This window comes from Doryrhamphus excisus, chromosome 16 (genome assembly GCF_030265055.1).
Source record: "Doryrhamphus excisus isolate RoL2022-K1 chromosome 16, RoL_Dexc_1.0, whole genome shotgun sequence".
In the NCBI taxonomy this organism is placed as follows: domain Eukaryota; kingdom Metazoa; phylum Chordata; class Actinopteri; order Syngnathiformes; family Syngnathidae; genus Doryrhamphus; species Doryrhamphus excisus.
In genome coordinates this window covers 6,375,241-6,395,705 of record NC_080481.1, presented here as the reverse complement: position 1 = coordinate 6,395,705, position 20,465 = coordinate 6,375,241, and the positions used below count along the sequence as shown (strand labels likewise).

Here is a 20,465-nt window from a genome sequence, read left to right as displayed (position 1 = left end):
CCGTGAAGTGCCTCTACAAGGAAGTGCACGGCAGCTATTAGCGGCTGCTATCGGAGCTTCACCGTGTTCTGGAAGTACCACAGAAGTGGTCATCCTCTGATTCATATGATTCTCCTAAGAGACAACTTACAGTGCGCATAGCAACAAGGGTCAAAACATTGTGGTGGTGTCTGTGTTGGGAAAAAAAAGTTTGAATGCATATCCTGATGCTGCTCTCAGTGAGCCAATGGCATTCAGTGAAATATGAATACATGATGTTGTTACTGCGTGTTCCATGCAGGAACATATTTGGTGTGAAACATTGCTTTTCTAAGGTGTTTGTAGGTGTGTCCGGGATTGGGTTGAGCCACCTCGAGACACACTAATGACTTTGTTGGCAGCACCACTGCCTGTCGCATGTTATGTCACTGACTTTTTGCAATTGTTCATCGGCCTGTGTCCTCACCCTGTGCCACCGGGGGTGCACACGTCTGGCACGGGGGTTGGGACAATTTTGTGGTCTTTGGCAGGCGGCGGCGCAACCCGCTGCTGTCGTGGCACAGTTTGTGGAACACATCAATTTGTTTGCCCGCCACTGTGAGGGACGGCTCGCCTGGCACCGGTCCAGAGTTTGCCACTTCATCTGTATATCTTTGTTCTCTGGTGCCGGAGAGGAGGGGGGTGGGGGGGTGGACGTCGTGAAGCGGGAAAAAATCAAATTGTCAAATGGCGACAATACTTCTAATCTTTTTCTCCCTGTGTGCGCTTTTAAAAGAGAGGGGGGGTGGCGAAGGCGCTTTAATAATTAGAGGGGTAGGAAGCTCAAACAGATGAAACAATGCCCCCCTCCCCTTCCCATATCGCCTGTAATGATTGAGCGCTGATGGAGAGCGCTCTTTGAGGATGACATTCAAACGCCGACATTTGAATTATGTCTGTTTATCAGAGGGAACGGCGCGCCCGCTTTTGTTGTGCAGGCCCGCCGGTTGCAGGTACTCAAGCCGCCGGCTTCCTTTTAATCACGTGCACGCATAGCCACGCTAAATAATGGCTTCACAGAAATCCTGAAGGGGGCAATTTGAGATGGTTTTATGAAAGTAAGCGTAGAAACGGTGAACAGTAAAAACTTTAATGGGTTTTATTTCAAGCATTTACCACAGAAGTGCCATCAAATTGTAACAACCGACATAAAATCACTCAACGTCACTAATCCCCCTGTATTGCCCGTTTATCCTCCTGAGTCTGGACATCATTTTGTGAGTAAAATGCTGAATTCCATCACAAACCATTTTAACCTTCAGGAGGATTTTCCCGCGAAGGGGAGATCATATTTGCATGGGGAAGATTTATAGTCTATCAGTAAATGGACTGCAATGCAAAACAAAGGCCGTGCCGGAGCCGTGCGGTCTCTCCTCGGTCGCTTGTCAACCTCAGGATTTAAAATAAAGAAATAAAGAAGTAAAAATAGGGCCGATCCATCACAATGGCACATGTAAAATGATTGAATTCACCTCGAGGAAATGGATTCAGGACGGAAACGGCTGTTTAACAAAGGCAGGCAGAAGTCATATGTGACCCGTGCTTTGTGGATTCAGTCAGTTTAGAATCATCAAGGCCAACATCTGACGTCTGTTTCACTACTCGACCCATCTTCTGTTTCATATTGCTATCAGGAGCGTGGCTAGCGGTGATATTACAGACAGTCCAACTAAACTTTAACCCACCTGTCAAACCCGGGCCCGGGGACCAAATCCGACCCGTGATGTGTAAATGTTTGGGAAAAAGCATTGAGTTGGCCCCCCTCACATCACATGGATTGTCGTATTTTGTGTTGATTTCGCTTTAGCCCGGATATTGAGAGAATGATAAAGAAGCGGGAAATCAATATTCACTTTATTGAAACAAACAACTAGGCCAAAACAACCATGGTCATATATCAGAGAGTAGGAATGTCAAGCAGGCATGAATGGACATGGAAACACACACATCATTTCCCCCACTCTGATGTATTAAAAAGAAAGGTACACTGCGAGTGTGGGCAAAATTTGTGGATGAGTACCGCCTCAGTACGGGTTTCGTTTGTGCCGCGCTCGAAACGCGTGTTATGCACACGGATTTCGGTACTAGTGCCGAGCTGACCAAGCTGCCAAGGCCAAGGGCACAGAAGAGGGATCGGCTGCATCTGCGCCTCAGAAGGCAGCTGATGTGACTGGAGGGACCCAGCAGAGGCAATGCTGGTTTTATCCCTTTTCTAGTCAGGAACTGATATTTTCATGAAACGTACCTACTACTGATTACTAAAGAACTGAAAAACCTTTTTTTCAGACGAAAGACAGGAGTCCAATGTTTGTTTTGGTAGGTTTTAACAAACAACTGCAAAATTAAGACCGACAACCCACTGAAAATGGGACCCACTAGGACTATCAATACTATTGACTATGGGACCCACTAGGACTATCAATACTATTGACTATGGGACCCACCGTTGACTATTAATACTGTTGACTACTATTGACTATATATTAATACTGTTGACGACCCCCCCAGTGCATGGTTCAACCAGGTTTCCCTGCATGCACTGAGGGCCACCACATGTTGGACCATCCTTGGTGGTCAAGAGCTGCGCTGGCTGAACTGGAAGTGGACAACAGCTTAAAAACTCACACTACTTCCACTCACGGACCAACTGACTGATGCTGAAACCGGTCCCAAACAAAGATTTTACACGGTGCTGTGACTGACAGAACCTTTGTGGTCCATCGCAAGGTCATGAGTGTCTTTCCCAAACAAACAAGTGCTTCTGTTACAGGTTGGGGTCAAGGCCCCATACAACGGTGGGTTGATGAAAACACACAAGCAGCTCTTTGTTCGGGGGGGTTCCTGCTTGAGTGAGTACGCCTCGGCTTGAGACTGCTGGTTTCATTTAATTGTTGCTCCTGGGGCAGCAAGCAAAGCACCCCGACGCTTCCTACCCCTCCCTGGATTTCATCACCCATACACCCAGAGATGATTTTGTAAATGAAACCATGCATATCCTCACCGCCTTTATGATGCTAATGACAGCAGTCGAGGAACAATGGAGGAGCAGAATGCCAGGATTCAAGGGATACGCTGGTGAGAAATGAAGGCGGCCATGTGAGGGTCTGCTTGCATCTTTCACTGATGGGTGAAAAAGTTAAATGCGTAAAATGTCAACAGAGAACATCAGTTGAGCCTTAAACCATTCAGCCCCGCAACACAACCTTTCTGGCAAGCTGTGATCGTCTTCATAGAGCTCAGGGAAAGGATGAAAAACCCTAATTGTGCTGTGAAAGTGTTCGCCATCTTCCTGATTCCTTTTTTTTTCATGTTTGTTTCACTTAAATGTTTCAGATCATCAAAGAAATGTAAATATTACTCAATGATAACAGGTCTGTGATAATTTGCAGTGAGTCGTCATTGCAGAATTGTTGTCATTCAGCTGCTTTGGAGGCTTTTCCAGCATGAGGTGCCTTTTGAAGGCCATGCTACAGCATCTCAAATGGACTCAGGTCAGGACTTTGACTAGGCCCCTCCAAAGTCTTCATTTGTTTTTTCTTTAGTCATTCAGAGGTGGACTTGCTGGTGTGTTTTGGACCATTGCCCTGCTTTCAGGTTCTGAACCATCAAAACAGCCCAGACCATCACACTACCACCACCATATTTTACTGTTGCTAACTGCACGATGTTCTTTTTCTGAAAAGCGGTCCAAAAAGGTCAACTTTTGTCTTTTCAGACCACACAGTATCTTCCCAAAGGTCTTGGGGATCATCAATGTGTTTTCTGGAAAAACTGAGGCAAGCCTTATTATTGTTTTTGTTCAGCAGCGGTCTTGGAACTCTGGCATGGCCATGCAGACCATTTTAGGCCAGTTTTTCTTTCTTATGGTGGAGTCATGAACACCGACCTTAAAGCGGAACTACTATGCTCCTTTCCGGCCCTTTTATTGAGTTGTGGACTCCTGTAGAGCAGCTACACACGATAACCTGCACAGAAAGCTTTCTAGATCTTCCAGAATCTGCACCAGTTTGTGTTTACAGTGTGTGTGTGTGTGTGTGTGTGTGTGTGCATGCACAAAAATGTCCCTACAACCTTCTGCACGCTACACTCCGCCATGCTCTCTCACTACCTCCTCCCTGTCATGAGTGATCTTTTCTATTTAAATTATCCCTGCAAAGCTCCAATCAAATGCACTTTGTTTTTATGGCTTAAAATTGCTCTGAAGTGAAATGCCTTAGTGGAGAGTTGCATCACGATCATGATGACTTGAGGAGTTCATTAGGACACTAATATACTAATATACTAATATGGTAGATTGTAGCTGCTGGGGCAGCCTCAACATACATTTTAATTAATGATTTGAATTCATCATATCATAGAAAAATCCGGTTTTAGTGTTTGTTCTACACAACGGGTGCGTCCAGGTGTCATGTCACATTAAAAGTGTCTTCTTCAAGAACACTGACTTTTATTAAACAGGTCAGTAGGCAAGTGGCCCATTAGTCTTATGTATAATTAATGAATTATCCTCGGTGTACAAGTAGCTGTGTGTGTGTGTGCGTGTGTGTGTCAGTGCTGTATCAGTGGCCAAGATAATCCCTCACAGTGGGTCGACCACTCCAGCAATGGCCATTATCAGCTTTAGCTCCAATTTATTGAATGGTTCCCCACATCCCTGTTGTGTGGTAATGGGCCCATTTGTAGCAACACCCAGCAAAGGACAGAATCAGTCATTTGGTGTTCTAAGTAGCCCTCATCCGATAACAACTTTGTTTAGCAGATAATTAGAAGCAGGAGTCCAACTGGAAACCAGAACTTTCTCCTCCACGGTGCACCGTGGGAATGGGTGTCAAGGGTCAATTTTAAAATTAGTGAAGCTTGACAGCCCGCCACTGACCTGCACAGGTGCTCCCACTTCCCGTGCTGATCTGCGCTTCCTCCCGCCCCGCGGGTGTCTGAGACACAGGGTCTCAGCCTGCTCCACTTCTCCCGTCTTGTTCCCAAGGACCGGTCTGGATCCATTAGCAGCACCAGGACAAACCGCAGTCCTGCTGGGAAGAAGGGAGACCACCACAGGGTCAACGCTGAGCAGGACAGGACAAATATGATTAGTGAGCTATGCTACTGCTTGGCACGCAACCACAGAAGACATTTACTTTGATTTTACCCTCATAGAAACAACAAGCACCCGCCAAACCTCTCCGCTCACATCCCCATGGCCTGCCGTCTGTGCTCCCAGTATGCTTGCTGGAAGGAGGGCGACTGTTGTTGGCCCTTCTGCCTGAGAGAGCCGCAGTGTGGCCTCCCGCTGCTTGGCCTGCCACGTGCAATTAAACATTTGGACTCCGCCATTAGTCAGCGGCGTGCACAGTGTCAGGCCGGGCATGTTACGCATTTCAAAGGGCATTCATTCGCTTCAGAGTGCTGAGCAGACACAATGAAAGAGGGACGACTGAAGGGTCTCAAGGCATGGGTGCATGGGAGTGTTCCAGATAGAGGTGACAGTTCGGTCTCCTGATTGTCGCCATCTTGTTGCCACTGACAACCCCTTGTTTAACCACCAAATGTCTTTTGGATTCTTTGGATCAGGGATTGCCCCAACAATTCAATAATTTAACGTCCACAGTGTCCCACAGTCATTGAGGATTCATGGAGGTGACGGACCGTCTGTATACATTTCGGTAAGTGCATCCAGATAAATGCCGCAACAAAACCATATCAGGAACAATTCAGAAAATGCATGTGAGCATGCAGCTGTCACTACAATCCTCCTCACCCCTCCGCGGAGACAGTAGCGAGTCTGCCACTTGTTTCTTATTGATAAGCCGTGACAAATGTCAAACAGCTAATGCAGCCAAGAGAGCATGCCGAGAAAACCAATGTGCATCTTCTAAAACAAGGAGGCTAAAAGAAGAAACCTCTTTGCCAGCCTCTTGTCTGTGCTGAAAGCTGCAAAGCCACCATGTAGATGTTGGCAGAAACACCTGCCTGTGGGCCCTGCGTCTTCCCTCCACAGGCCGTTGTGTGCCTCCAAAGTGCCTGCGTCCATGTCCTGCTATTGTGGCGTGGACTGGAGGGGGTATTGTGAACCTCGTCAATGGTGCTGCCATCTCCGTGCCAGCTGGCCCGGGTGGGAGTAGCAAAGGGGGCGAGGGGGAAGTGAACAATGCTAAGATTTGTGCGCGACGGGCAGCCAGTGCAAAGGCGTTATGACCGTGCCAGCTTTTCCTGTACCAACGGATACAAAAGACCAGAGCATCAACAAGGTTCAAAACTGGAAAATGCTGTGGAGATCAAGAGCAAGGTGCACCTCTGCCCAGTCGCCATATGCGAACGTGCTTGTGTACTTGGATATGGACTTGCCCTGCAGCCTCAAAGGTGTTCATTCAAAATCAAAGAGGAGTTGCTTAAGGGAAGGTCTGGAATCGATCTAAGATTGAGAAATCCGAGAGTTGTGGTTGGATGCAATTGAATGAGACAGGTCTGGGTAACACGCTCGGACACGGCCTTTCTCTTGCAGGATTGCCATGTGGTCGGAGGCCGCTGCCAGGAAACATGTCACAGCTCATCACAGTTGCAAATGAATATTCATGCAGTCGAGGGAGCCAGTGCGCGTGTTTAAGCGTTTATGTGTGTAATGTAGACCATGACCGAGTGTCTGTGTGTGTGTGTGTGTGTGAGCGCGCATGAGTCCTGGCCGGCAGATTCGCCGTCAGACGTCCAGGATGCAGCCACAGGCCTCTGCTTCCGACATGGCCGCCACTTGTAACACACGGCGGGGCTCCCTCTGGCTTGCTGGCGATACACAGGTCGGGTACGAGTATTGGCTGGTGTCACAGTCTACACGCGCGCACACACACACACACACACACACAAGCAGCCAAAGCTCCACAGATGTCCTGGCTGTTGCTGCCTGTGTGTCAGCGCAGATGAAGCTCTTTGATAGCGGTGAGGTGTGGTGAGCACGGAGTGAGATGAGTGGCAGGTGCCTGATCATATGGAGCTTCCAGGACATTGTGGAGCACCTGTGGGCCCCTCAGACAACAGTTGCCCACCATGGTGAACACTATGGGGTGACATCGGCGAGGGTGCTGAACTGCTTGTTCCCACAGTGACTAGATTAGCATTGTGGGTCGCTATCAGCGTGACATTTTTAACACAAGGACTTCGTAGAACGAGAACAAATTCAGTGACAATCATAATTTAATGCACATAAAAATGAACTGAATTGCATTACAACTTTAGAAAAGTGGGTCAACTTTTCAGAACCACTCCTATGCCACCCCTCAGTTTCCTGCTTTGTTAGAACCAGGATGACTGTCGGGACAATTAGGGAATGGTACCGAAACTCTGTGTTGTTATAGGAATTATTATTGTATTGTTATTGCACTTATACAATGTTTTGTGTCCATTATTCCATGTGATTTGACTAATATCAGTGCAAAATGTAACTCTAATTTGCTATGATTATCTGCTTGGGATTAGAGAGGCTTATTGTCTCCTAAACACGTCCTCCGTATGCTTATCACCTGACTCAAACATCCTTGGGTGTCTAGGCATGTGAGTCTGTCCACGTTTGTCCCTCACAAGAGGAGATGATGTAGTAACCACAACGAAAGACTAAGTAACTACGTAAATACCTACATCTAAACCGTCCTGTGTTATTGTTATCAGACATTTTCCAACAATCCAATAACACGATGTGAATAATTGCAATGGTTAAGGATTGTTTCCAAATGGTGGTACAAAGTAGCAGTCTTTGACTGAAAGAAAGTAACCTCTTGGATGCAGCGGCCAGAGAGTTACCATCTTTTGCATGTTTGAAGATACATGCAAAAAGATAGAAAGAAAGAAAAGATAGAAAAAAAAAAAAAAAAAAGGAGCAGGTGCCATTTGCTCGACCCCTATGAATTATTTGTCACTTTTAATTCACAGGTTACACAGTTTTGCACTGGACATGGATTCCTTTGGACATGTTTAAGAAGTTACATGTGGGGGATTACACAAATACATGGTCTAATATGTTTGAAAAGGAGCAGGAAGAAGCAGCACTTATAGCAGTGGCCTACCACGACCAGAAACACTAGTCAACATGTACAACTTCAATTTGAATATTTGTTCCATGAAATTGTACTGACATCTCTGGCGAGTAGATGTATTTTAGTGAATTAGTGTATTTTAGATATTTTTATCATGTTATAAGATACTGTCAATATTGATTGTCTCACTTAGTCTTTTTTTTTTTGCCTCCAAAAATTCTGTCCGGTTCCGTCCCCACTGAAGCCCAGATACTAAATGCCACATACAGTAAGCATTTATGGCTATTTCCAAGCCTGACTCAGCAGTCCAATCAAACCTACCCAGCCCACATCGGAAACCCAATCAGGAATCACTGATCCAATCTGTACAGCGGTAAGAGAAAGTGAGCTAACATACTCTTAACATATCCATCTATTCATCTTCTACCATTTATCCGAGGTCGGCTTGTAGGGGCATGTCGACGTTAGCATAGGCCGGATCCTCAAGGACACAAATGTCATTACTGTTGCACAATCCCTTAAATCTCTGCAGAAACAGAAGGCTCCGTAGAAGGCTGTCGAGCGCACTAGTCCAACCAAGCATTTTGAAACGATTAAAAAAGCCGCTTGGCAGACATTGCAGAGGTGTCGCTGTGATTATTTGCAGCTGGGTGTAGAATCGGAGTCGGCCAATCAGGTCTTCCAAACAGCAAGTCAAAGCCAGCCCTCATGACTTCTTGGTCCATTCCTGAAGCACCACTCATGCTCAGATAACTCTGAACCTGTTATGGTCTGCCTCTCTGGGATACCTCAGGAGGAACAAAACAAATCGTTAAAAAAAAAACAAAACAAGCAGAAGGGAGCGGACACACAACAGAACATCAGAGGTTCCGCCCATCCTGATAACTATTTCTGACATGAGGCTTGATGAAAGAGAAAAACAGGCCAGCCACTTCAGGCTGCAGGCTTGGGTGTGAACATCCGCTCCATCATAAACCACGACTGGAAGTTTGGGGTCAGCGAAACCGTATTCACAATCTTGGTCCTCTGCTTTGGTGTCCACCTGCATTCACAGGGGAAACGTGGCACAAGTCTTTTCTTGTCAAAAACAAAACAAAACAAAGGCTTTTTTCAATTTGGGAAGCTGGTGCAAAAACATTTCACAGAGATGCAGACCCATGATGCCGTGATGCTCCCCTCCATCCTCTTGGTTTCTTTCTGGCCCAACGTTCCTTTCATTCGCACCCCATCCGAGAGGTGGAAACCACAGGCTCACGGTGGCTTTTTGTGCAGGTAAAGAGGAGCCAAGGGCCCTCGGGGGAGCAGCACTAAAAAGCACCGTGCATACGTGTGTGTGTGTGTGTTTGGGAGGAGGTCCATCAACCTCCTACTAGGGGCTCTTTCTTCTCTTGCCCCCCCCATGCATCACCCAAGCACCACAAAGCAGCCTCCATCTCTTGTCAATGGAGAGGTCCAGGAAACGAACGCTCTTTGTAGGATTAATTAATGGCGGGAGATGTAATTGCCCCTCGGCAGAGGGAGGCTGAAGAGAAAGTTTGGGCTGCAGTTTGTCGGAGTGTAGTGGTGTGGGAGTGGGAGGGTGGAGGCAGGGAGGGGTGTTCCTGAGTGCTTTGAACTGAAGAGCTCTGCCACAGTGGATTAAAGTGAGATGGGGGAGATGGACGAGGGAGGAGGCGGCAGCTGTGGGGGTGCTTTTGAAGTTTACAGAGGTCTACGAGAAGAAGCAGTTGGGTTGCAAGGATTCCTGTCATGTAATCACCCACTTTCACCTGTTGACACCGGACTCGTTTTCACACCAAACACTCTTCTTTGCACAGACTTGTTTGGTTCGCTTCCAAGAGGAGAAGGCTTCTTCACCTGAGCTCATGGGTCAACCGGGTGCTGGAGCGAGCGCTTGGATCATTCCAACGTTGTTTTTTTCCCACATACTCCCACACACGGGCGCCCATTCCGCATCACAGTGCAGCTGATTGTGAAAGATGGCAGACTGATTGGCGAACAGGTTCACTCTCTGAATTTTTACACTTTAACTTGGCTAACTTTGTTGTCAAACGAGGCTAATGTATTCTACGCTCTTCTGCAAACAGCCAAGAGTTGAAAAAAATCTAAAATCCGAGATGGAACGACAGGCGGCTCATTAAATCCTTTAGATTTTATTGTAGCTCACATGGGCGGGGGCATCAAAATAACGTGTATTCATCGTATTTCAGGTCATTCCACTTTACTGTATCAAGTCTCTGTTTTAGTTGATGGAAAGCGGAGGGAGTCCAAACCTTTTTAACTGAGGACCACATGCTGACAAATCAAAGGAAGGGGGGGGGGCACTTTGACATTTTTTAAACGAGCCCATGTAAATACGCAAAGATTTTTTTTCATGTTTGTTTAAAGAAAACCATATTTAGTATTTATTGTGTTCCATTTTCACTGTTTTTTTGTTTTCATATTTTTTAGAACATGCGAAAAACCAAAAACATCCCCAATTTAAATCCTGTCCATTTGCCTTAATATGTCCTTAATAATATTGTTTATGTCAATTTGTAAGAAAAAGTTGTTTTTTTTCCTGATTGAAGTTAGCATAGTTATTCATATGCATGGACGGTAAATATTAAATATTTTAATATTTGTCAGGAAAAATGTAGCATTACGCTTAAACCTGAAGGAAAATATACAAGTGTGTGTGTGTGTGTGTGTGTGTGATTAGCACATACTGCTGTATTTATCGAGCATACCTTTATTTAGCGTACAACAGTACAAGAAACCACCAATCGATTTGTCTGCATTTTTAACATGTATTTTATTGAAATTACCAACCTGTATTTCAACTCAAAAGTACAGTATTTAAACACGCATGTCTCATTTTATGCTGCACTTCCCGCAAATAGAGTACATTTTAAAAATAATCAAAGAAATATTACATAATTGCACACGCAGCAATAAAATAATTACACATAATTCATCGATAGTCCTGTCCACCAATTCAATAGTATATAATAGTCATATTAAATATTGCAATTATGAAATAGTTATCAAAATGACAATAGAGCCAAAGTCAATGCAGCACATTAAAAAAGGTTTTTCTGAGTGATTCTAAAATAATTCCAACAATAACAAGTAAGTGTAGCTAAAGATATTTTAGATGCTGGGTGACTTTGCATGGATCTGGTTTTCCAACTTTTCCTGAACATGTTTGCATGTTACCACTTCTGGTAAGTGGTAAGATGATGACTTATGCCATGCGGATTTGGACACGTGCGACTTGGGTTGCCTTATCATTCCCTTCATCGTGGTATCGAACAGAGACCACTGTATCGAACAATGTATTGGTGCACCCCCAATATTTTATGGACTGTAAAAAAGGCAGATATATCCTCTGTATATTTTCAATTGCAATTATTTCATATTATTGTATTCATATTTATATTTTTCATGTCACATATTTAATATGATTATGCAAAAGTTGTGCAAGTGTGTGTGTGTGCGTGTGTGTGTCCTTGCCACTTGGCTGGCCCAATAAGCAGTGAAGTGATCAGGCACCCGCCCCGGCACTGGGGGGCAAAACTGATAATAAAGGTTATGATATTTCTTTCCAGGACGGTTCAAACTTCACCTCCGGCTTGGCTGACTCACAGCCACCACGTCGGGAATCGGGCTCACTTCCTGCTCTTCCTGAGAAGTTTCATCATAGTGTGGCTGAGCGTATCGTCTTTCTCCTGTTTTCCTGTCCACATGAGGGACATGCTGGAATGACACTGGGGAGAAAGTGGTGCTGGAGGAGGGGCCGCGTCTGATTCGGCCATCACGTCCCACTAACAATTTCTGTCAGCTCCCCAGAGGTTCCTTAATGAGCCCCACCGACACGGCCCAAGGCGAGATCCATACGCCGGCCCACTGAAGTGAGAAGTCTGAGGAAGACCAGCACCTCGCAGCTTAGCAATTATTAATCAGACCTCTTTCTCTTTTCAAACATAGTCCGCCAGCCTGTTCCTCTCCCACGGTTCCTTTTTTTCATTGAGATGGCTGATGAAGAGATGTTGTCAATCATGGTTTCTGTAGCAAACTCACAGCAATAGTTAGCACATATTCTTTGCTTTTCATTGGGAATGATCTTCATTTATGTGGCTGCTGTAAATTGTCTGTTGCTTTCACACACACACACACACACACACACACACGTTCATCCCTCTGCTTTTCTGACGTGGCCTGAGGCCAGGCCTGGCCTTTGTACCACGAAAGGTGAGACACTCTTTTCTCATTGGTTTGAGAAAGAAAATGCCTCCAGAAGAACATTCTTCTCTTACATCTCATTCTTGGTCAGTTAGAGATGTTTTTCCCAACTGCCGTGTGCCCCCTTTATTTTCTCCACTGATTGAAAACATCCATTTTTTTCCAGGACGTTATTCTTGTAAAACACCAAGTGAACAAATACGGTATTTTCCATATGCATACCATCCTTTTCATTCTTCTTCTTATGGTATTTACCTCTGCACAGCGTAAGTAGGGCCAGCGTTTATCTGTTTGGGTTCAAAAGAAAAAGTTCTGAACGGATTTGAATAAAACTTTCATGAATTATGGCAAATGGGATATGGAAGAACTGATTGAATTTTGGTGGCGTTCGGGAGCACCATCTGCCCCTAGAAATTCTTTAACATTGCCATTTGTGCATACAGCCTATAAGTCTATTAAAATGTTCAGAACAATTAGGGAAAAAAGGTCAGGACAAACATTCTACATGGGGGGGGGGGGGGGGGACTACGTTGTCTCAGTGCTTCTATAGTTAACAAATGTATTGTTGCAGTTGTACTAAGTATCGTATTGCTTCATAACAATAATACAAATGACTAAAATTAGTAAATCATTTTTTTAGTAACACTTTTTTAAATTATATCAAACTGACAGATGAATTATGTGTATGTGACTTAGAACCTTAAACAGACATGTATGGGAGGCACAGAATGTACAAATAGTGTATAAATACTGTACAAATACGGTACAAATACTGTGCAAATACTGTACAAATACTGTGCAAATACTGTATATAAATACTGTACAAATACTGTGCAAATACTGTATAAATACTGTATACAGCTGCAGGAAGACAGAGTGACAAGGATGGAGGCGGGTGTGTTCGTAGGAAAGGCAGTGTGTTCATGTTCTTCTATAGTGTGTGTGTGTGTGCGTGTGTGTGTGTGGTGTCGAGGTGGGCTGGTCCGGGTGGTTGCCCTGCTGTTTGGCCATACGCTCCTGCCTTCTCTTGCCTTTGACCAGAGAGCTCATTTGCATGATGTGTGTGTGTGTGTGTGTGAGGAGATGGATGAAGAGGTGGCGTGTGGGTGGGGGCGGGGGCTGGGTTGGGGTGAAATTTGCTAGAGGCCTGTCTCCACTTCTAGGCAGTGTGGAGAGAGAAGGAGCATGGCGTTGGGGGGGTAGGGTGATGGAGAGCTGGCAGAAAGAACGTGTCACATGTATGTAAGCCCCCCCCCCCCCCCCCAACTAATGAGCGAGTGTGCCTTCCACTATGTGAAGAAATGCAGATACGTTATGAGCGAGAGTATCTTCCCATCATCCATCCATCCTCTATATCTACATCTTTATATCTATGTATGTCCTGAGTAGGACTTTTGCATGTCGGCGGGTACCCCCCCTGCGTGTGTGTCAGGGCCACCAGCAGCTCTCCTGAATCTTCTCCACGTTGTTCTAGTGACCCCTAGGGGCAAAATGACTGTTGGCCTGCCAGAGAGAATCAGCCATTGAATGACTTTGTGTTGGCCCAAGTTGGCCATGGGTGAAGTTAGGTGTGAGATCCACAAGTATCCTTCACACATGTGCTTCCTAATCCCTGCTTGCCAGCTCCGGCTGAGCCGCTTTGTGTTCCATTGTCCCGGCTCCCCCTTTTTCCCTCTCTTGACCAGCTAAGTCCCATGGGCCCGGCCGAGTGACAGGCCCCATTCAGGAGCGTGCGCGGGGGGGGGGGACCAGCTGGTGAAAGGCCTGAGTGAATGAGAGGGATGCCCCCGTTTTATGCACAGCAAAGGCGGGACAAGTGGATTGGGCTGAGCCGCAGCTGAACCGCCACCGGTCTCGCATCCCTGTCAAGTACTGAAGCGCCTGACCGTCACGGAATAAGGAAGTGATAGTTTGAGGGGATTTGGTTTCTGCTTTAGGGGGTCCTTTCCTGCAACTGTCAGTCAAAGCAACTTTGTGGGACGGCCTATTGTAGGAAAAACAAAACAATGTCTTTCGTGCTGAGCAAACCGGACGTCGACACCATATATATACACAGTGTAAGGGGGAGTGGGTGTCTTTTTCCTTGGCCCATCAGCCTTCACCTGCACAGTGCGTGTGTGTGTGTGTGTGCGTGCGTGTGTGTGTGTGTCCCTAATGAGGGTCTCTGGTCCATATGTGACTTCCTCATTAACAGGCCACATGACAGGGACAGAGGCGCTGGCCAGTGGCCTACTAGGGCTGACACAGCCAGACGCCCCGACACCAGTGGGCCGTGTGTGTGTGTGTGTGTGCATGGGTATGTGTGTGTGTGTGTGTGCTAACCCGCAGATGCCCAAAGCATGTGGCCCTGTTCACTCTCCTCCAGTTTGGACCACTAATTACAAGCTGGATCAGCCTCCCTCCACCGTCCCTGTCTTTTTGTTTAGGTCTGTTTTAAAATGATACCAGTGTCACAGTTGGACGTTGCCAGCCAAGGTAGAAAATACGAGATCAGTAGGGCTTCACAATTCTGAAAAACAACAAAATTCTGACTTTCTCGCTTAGAATTGAGATCACAATTCTCTGGAAGGATTTTCTTTGTGCACACCATCTTCACGGCTGTTTGCTTACATTTGCTAGCAACATAAAAGGAAACAGAATTAACTTTTCATTCATTAATTTTCTACCGCTTTTTCCTCACGAGGGTCGCGGGGGGTGCTGGAGCCTATCACAGCTGTCTTTGGGCGAGAGGCGGGGTACACCCTGGACTGGTCGCCAGCCAATCACAGGGCACATATAGACAAACAACCATTCACACTCACATTCATACCTATTTGGAGTCGCCAATTAACCTAGCATGTTTTTGGAATGTGGTAAGAAACCGGAGTACACGGAGAAAACCCACGCATGCACAGGGAGAACATGCAAACTCCACACAGAGATGGCCAAGAGTGGAATTGAACCCTGGTCTCCTAGCTGTGAGGTCTGCGCGCTAACCACTCAATCGCCGTGCCGCCCAGAATTAACTTACCCACCTCGAAAAAAATAAAAATAACCTACACATTAGGATGCAGATGCTTTCGGTCGTATTTTTCATCCTGCTTTTCTGAAAATGAATGTTAAAACTTTGTGTCCGTCTCGTGGACCCATCGCATGCATCATTTCATCTCATGAGTTTGGGTCTCGTGACACCCAAAATTATAACCATTATTACATTCGACGGGGCAAAAATACATCAATCAAAGCCAAGCTGGGGGGCGGCCATCATGCTAAGAAAAAATAGTTGTCATTTAGAAACAATTTAGCATGCTCATGTGGCTGTTTTTCTATTTTTCCTTGCAGCAGGATCAGCTTTGAGTCAAGATGGAGATGCTCCACAACAAGAGTGAAAGCATGACAGACGTCAATAGCAAAGTAGAGGAGTTCCAACCAGTGGCGTTGACAGCCACTGGCAGTGATTGACAGGTCTTCGGAGCTCCTCCACTGCCTTTCACGACTTCTAGTCGACTTCGGAGCGCCACCTGACAGGAGCACCATTGCTTATGGTGGGCTGTTTACACTGGAGCAGTTCTTGGGAATCTGGAGCATCAGAAATCAGCTTTTTTCAGTTTGGGTACCAACCACAGGTTTTTACCCCAACATACCAAGCTGGACCTATAATCAGCATACAGAACAGGAACATCCTGATAGGCTGTTCCCACTTCAGCCATTGCTTCAAAGTGAGCAGACCTTTTCTCACAAATGTCAGAACACCCTCACCAAGGACGTTGTTGGCCATCGTCAAAAGCTTCCTGCAATAATCTGATTTTTCACATAAGCATGGAAGAATGCATCCATTTACTTTCTATACTGTTAGGGTCATAGCTAAGCTGGAGCCTACCCGGGTGAGAAGCAGGATATACCCTGGATGGGTTGCCGGCCAATCTCAAGATTTATAGACAAACTACATTCGCTGTTAACGGTTTCTACTTAACCTAACATAACATAGTGAACATATGGTGAGGACTGGCTGCTGGTGTCATGAAAGGCCTCTAGTGACCTCCATGGAGACGCCATGACATCGCCGGCCGCACCAAGCGCCCGGGTCTACATCGCCCCCATCCTGCCATTACCTCTCTATGCGGCAGAGACCTGGTCACTCTTCCCGGGGTCCATGGTTTCAAGTAATTGGCATGTTTATTAGGCATAGGACAGTTTACATTTATTATTCAGTTAGCATGTATTTGAGAAACCACATCCTCAACTCAATGTTCTTTGCCTGGCTCTCAGGAATGTAGTCATTGTGTGATACATGCAGCCAAATAACAAATAATGTGTCCAATTATAGGGCCTCCAAGGAACCAGTTCATGCTGTTGATAGAGGCAAGGTGCTCCAGCCACATCTGTATTAAGACCTTGAGAGGAGGATGGTTGCCTCCCATTTGGTGGACGTCAGAGTCATAAGCCCTCATGGGAGGCCGACTTTCCACGTTTGCCCCGCAGACAATTTCGTGTTATTGTCAGACGCACCAGCAATGTCAACAAATATAGTTTTCCCCAACCGGGTTTTTGGTTGAATCAATGACACTATGCTGACCCCAGACAGCCATTTGACTTCTGACCTTTCATTTGTCTTGTTGCCTTTCCAGAGTAAACAGAGACAGATGGCGGCCACGCTGCAAAGGTCCATTTGGTCTGTTTTGCTGCCGTTTAAACCTCAGCAAGCCTGCCTTTTCGTGGTACCGGTTCCAGCATTCCCAGGTGTGACATCATCATCACAGGGTTTTCTATCCAAATGCAGTTTCTCACCATCGCTGCCTGCCAGCTTAACCAGACTGAGCTACAAGGAGCGAAATATGTTCATCTCCAGAAGTTCTTGTCTCACACCTTCTAAAGCATCAAGCATATCAATTGCCTGTCCTTGCTGCCGACACGTAATCTCTTTGTTCTCATATCGGTCTTCATCATTCGTCCCCTGTTATGTGACTTCCAAGATGTCTCAGAAGAGCTCCAAGGGACACAGTAAAACCTGGCAGTCAAAATTCAACCCGAATGTGTAGATAATATATGGCTTCACGGGTGAAACACTTATCTCAAAAGAAGGCCCAACCCCAACAAGGGCTGTTAAGAGAAGAAAGGTACTTGTCTTGTTATCATTATGATTGTGGCTGTTATAGTACTTTGTGGCTACAATTGATGCCATAAGTGGTCTTGGAAGTTATCTCATTCACAAGCTGCTGAAACCAATGTGCCTACTGGGTGGGGTTAATAATGTCGTCTGAATTGGAGAAGAATAACCACCAGAAGTTACATGAAGTAAAGGTGCTCACAGTTATACTTTCATACAGCCATAAACGACTACTATCTGATTATGTGGTTGTTGATGTCTACTGTATTCATGTTATCACTTAGCTGACTTTTACAATATATATGATTATTAAAAAGTGGTGGCGGCCGAGTGGATAGCGTGCAGGCCTCACTGCTAGGAAACCCGAGTTCGATTCCACCCTCGGGTTCTCTGTGTGGAGTTTCCATGTTCTGCCATCCAGGTACTCCGGTTTCCTTCCCCATTCCAAAAACATGTTAGCTACATTGTCCAATTATCCATAGATATGAATGTGGGTGGGAATGGTTGTTTGTCTATATGTGCCGTGTGATTGGCTGTCCACCAGTCCAGGGTGGACCCCGCCTCTCGCCCGAAGACAGCTGGGATAGGCTCCAATACCCCCATAGATAAGGAGTGAGTGTTGTGACAAATGGAAAAGTGTGGCGTTGCGGAGTTTTGGGGGAGATTATAGATTAGAATGAGGAACTGCAGTCAAAGAAAGTAGCCAAAACAACTGACTATTGTCACATGCAAATGGTTAGAATTAGTATTACATTTAGAAGTATAGCTCATCTGCGAATCTCCGTGGAAAATAATAATAAATCATATAGAGAGATTTTAAAGACTAATAAAGGAATCTGTATGAGTTGGAGGTCAAGCTCAGGGTCCAGAGATGGATTTTTGTTAATCCAGAGAGCCCCCGCACTAGTAACCGATGTAGTTTGAATGTGCACAAAGAAGGTTCACTTGAGGAACATTTCTGGAAAACTCACTGTGCACTTTTGCAGCGGCGTGTTTTAGCTTCCTCTCCTGAGAAAGAATACAAGCCTTTCCTCTCTAGCTGCATGTCTTACAGTGTAAACAACATTTGTTCTGTTTACTTGGTGCCGGTCACCTGGGTACTTGTCGGCAATGGGTTTGGCTTTTTGTGGCATAAGGTGCATCTGAGCAAGATCTAGGACGTCAGGGTTGGGGGTAGGGTTGTTGGCGTTGGCGTGGGGTTGAGTGGTGCGTTATGGATGCAAGCTTCTTTTCCACCATGCATCTGCTTGCAATTCGCTAAGCAATGGTGTAGGAAAGCTATGCAGAAGACTCATTTCTGTTCATTCCATCAAGCTCACTAATTACTCCACAGTGCCTGAATATCTGTCAGGACCAATCACAGGTCGCCAGCAGACTAAGCAGTGGAACAATGCTGGATTTTAAAATGGGTTTTTATGTGCATAGTAAAAGTGAGTGACGAGTCACACTGCTTTCAAGGAGATGTTTGAAAAAAAAAATTTTTTTTTTAATGATTATTACATTGCTTAGGGGGCCGATAGTGCTCATTTCAGGGGCTTTTAAAATAATATTGGGTCGTGGTGGTATTCTTCTCCTCTAGACCAGCATGCTCGAATCCCGGCTTACACCCCTCGGACATTGGCTATAATTCAATGAAAATTGAAGAATCTGGCATCGAACTATGCTCTGCTCATGAAACAGCAGAGGAGCAGTGATCGTGACCTTTACCCCCCCCCACAAAAACATGTTCCAGTTGCTGCTTTACTCTAGTTTAGGTCCATAATTCTTACATCTGACAAACCACCAACAGTACTGAACAGACATGCCACACATGGACCTTGTTGTGGCGTCAGAAAGATCTTTGGGAAGTCTTGTCTAACTTCCCATAACCTGTTCAAGATTTATAAGTGGCTTAAAAAAGAAACCAGGGTTGCAATAATGCGATAGATCATCCCGTGGACTGATGAATCAGATACCACTGGCGAATCTCTCTGGTGGCGCCGTAGGTCAGTTGGTAGAAGCGGGGCAGCGGAGCCAACTTGCCCCGGTTCGTTGGGGGCTAGGAACCATGAGAATGTCAGCGGTCATTTGTAGTGACAAAGCTCACTCTCAACCTGTCGGTACAGCCGGATGTCAAGTTGCCAGTCAGGGGTTTTAGTTTGACGCCTACCGTTCTCAACTCTCATTCTGAAGAACCTTGATTTGAGCCCACATGGTTGAACATCTCCAGAAAGGGGGTCCAGCGTCAGACAATGATGAATGCCAATGCAATGCTGGCCTCGATGGAAGGGGAGGCATCACCACAAGGCAGAATGACCTTAGTAATCTTTGGGAGTTTGGGCCAGGGTAGTGCCGGAGATCAGAATGCTGACTCATAATTGCTGACTTTGAATTGCCTTTTAAATATGTTTTTTTTTATTTTCAGCAAATACATTATTCACCAGTATGAATTGCAATTCATGAAGGTCTCATGGAGATTTCAATACCATCCCTTCAAGGCTGAGCAGCTTGTTTGTTACCGTCCAGTTCACTCGTAGAAGACACAGACTGGCATCAAACATGCAGGCCTTCTTCACTTTCCTTCTCTTCGACTTGACTCTTTGACAGGACCCAAGCAGAACATCTTTCATCGTTTTGCACTCGAATGCGAGACTTGTATTTGAGTCGTGTTTGTGCATAAACAGAGCTAGCATGACATCCAATCATGTGTAGCATGCCCCCCCCCATGAGGCCCAGCCCTTGACCCCAAGGCCACGGGTCATGTGTTCTTTAGCCAGCTGACATTGGAGTCACCATCTTAACAGAGGCCTAATGAGCACTAACAGAACATCAGCATGCAGGTCAGATGAAGGTGACCTGTATGGCTTTGGAGGGGTGGGGGCGTTTGTCTACGGACCGGTCTTGGTTGCACTTCATCTGCATTATGAGCTAAATTACAGTCCCAATATTTGTATCCCATCAAGTAATTGCTACATCTGTCCGTTCAATAAAAATGCTTTTCTTTCATCAGTGTGACACATTAGAGGTGGTGCACATGCAAATGAACACAACACAGCACATACCCCATTACACCCATCACTATAAACCCAACCCACTTCACTAGGCCGCCACCAATAATCAATCTTAGCGTGTTGGTGAAT

At 45.8% G+C, this 20,465-nt stretch overlaps 1 protein-coding gene across 5 annotated transcripts in view; it reads right to left on the bottom strand.

Annotated features, from left to right (window-relative positions):
* The window catches only part of LOC131104872 (uncharacterized), a 72,584-nt gene that overhangs the window by 19,857 nt on the left and 32,262 nt on the right, over positions 1-20,465 (bottom strand). For 3 of the 5 annotated variants that reach the window (XM_058052509.1, XM_058052511.1, XM_058052512.1), the window contains exon 3: positions 4,895-5,048. In XM_058052509.1, coding sequence (XP_057908492.1) covers positions 4,895-5,048 — 154 coding nt within the window. Of the gene's footprint in view, positions 1-2,323; positions 3,139-4,894; positions 5,049-20,465 lie in introns of those variants that run through there. The other 2 variants (XM_058052513.1, XM_058052510.1) reach the window with 2 other exon arrangements.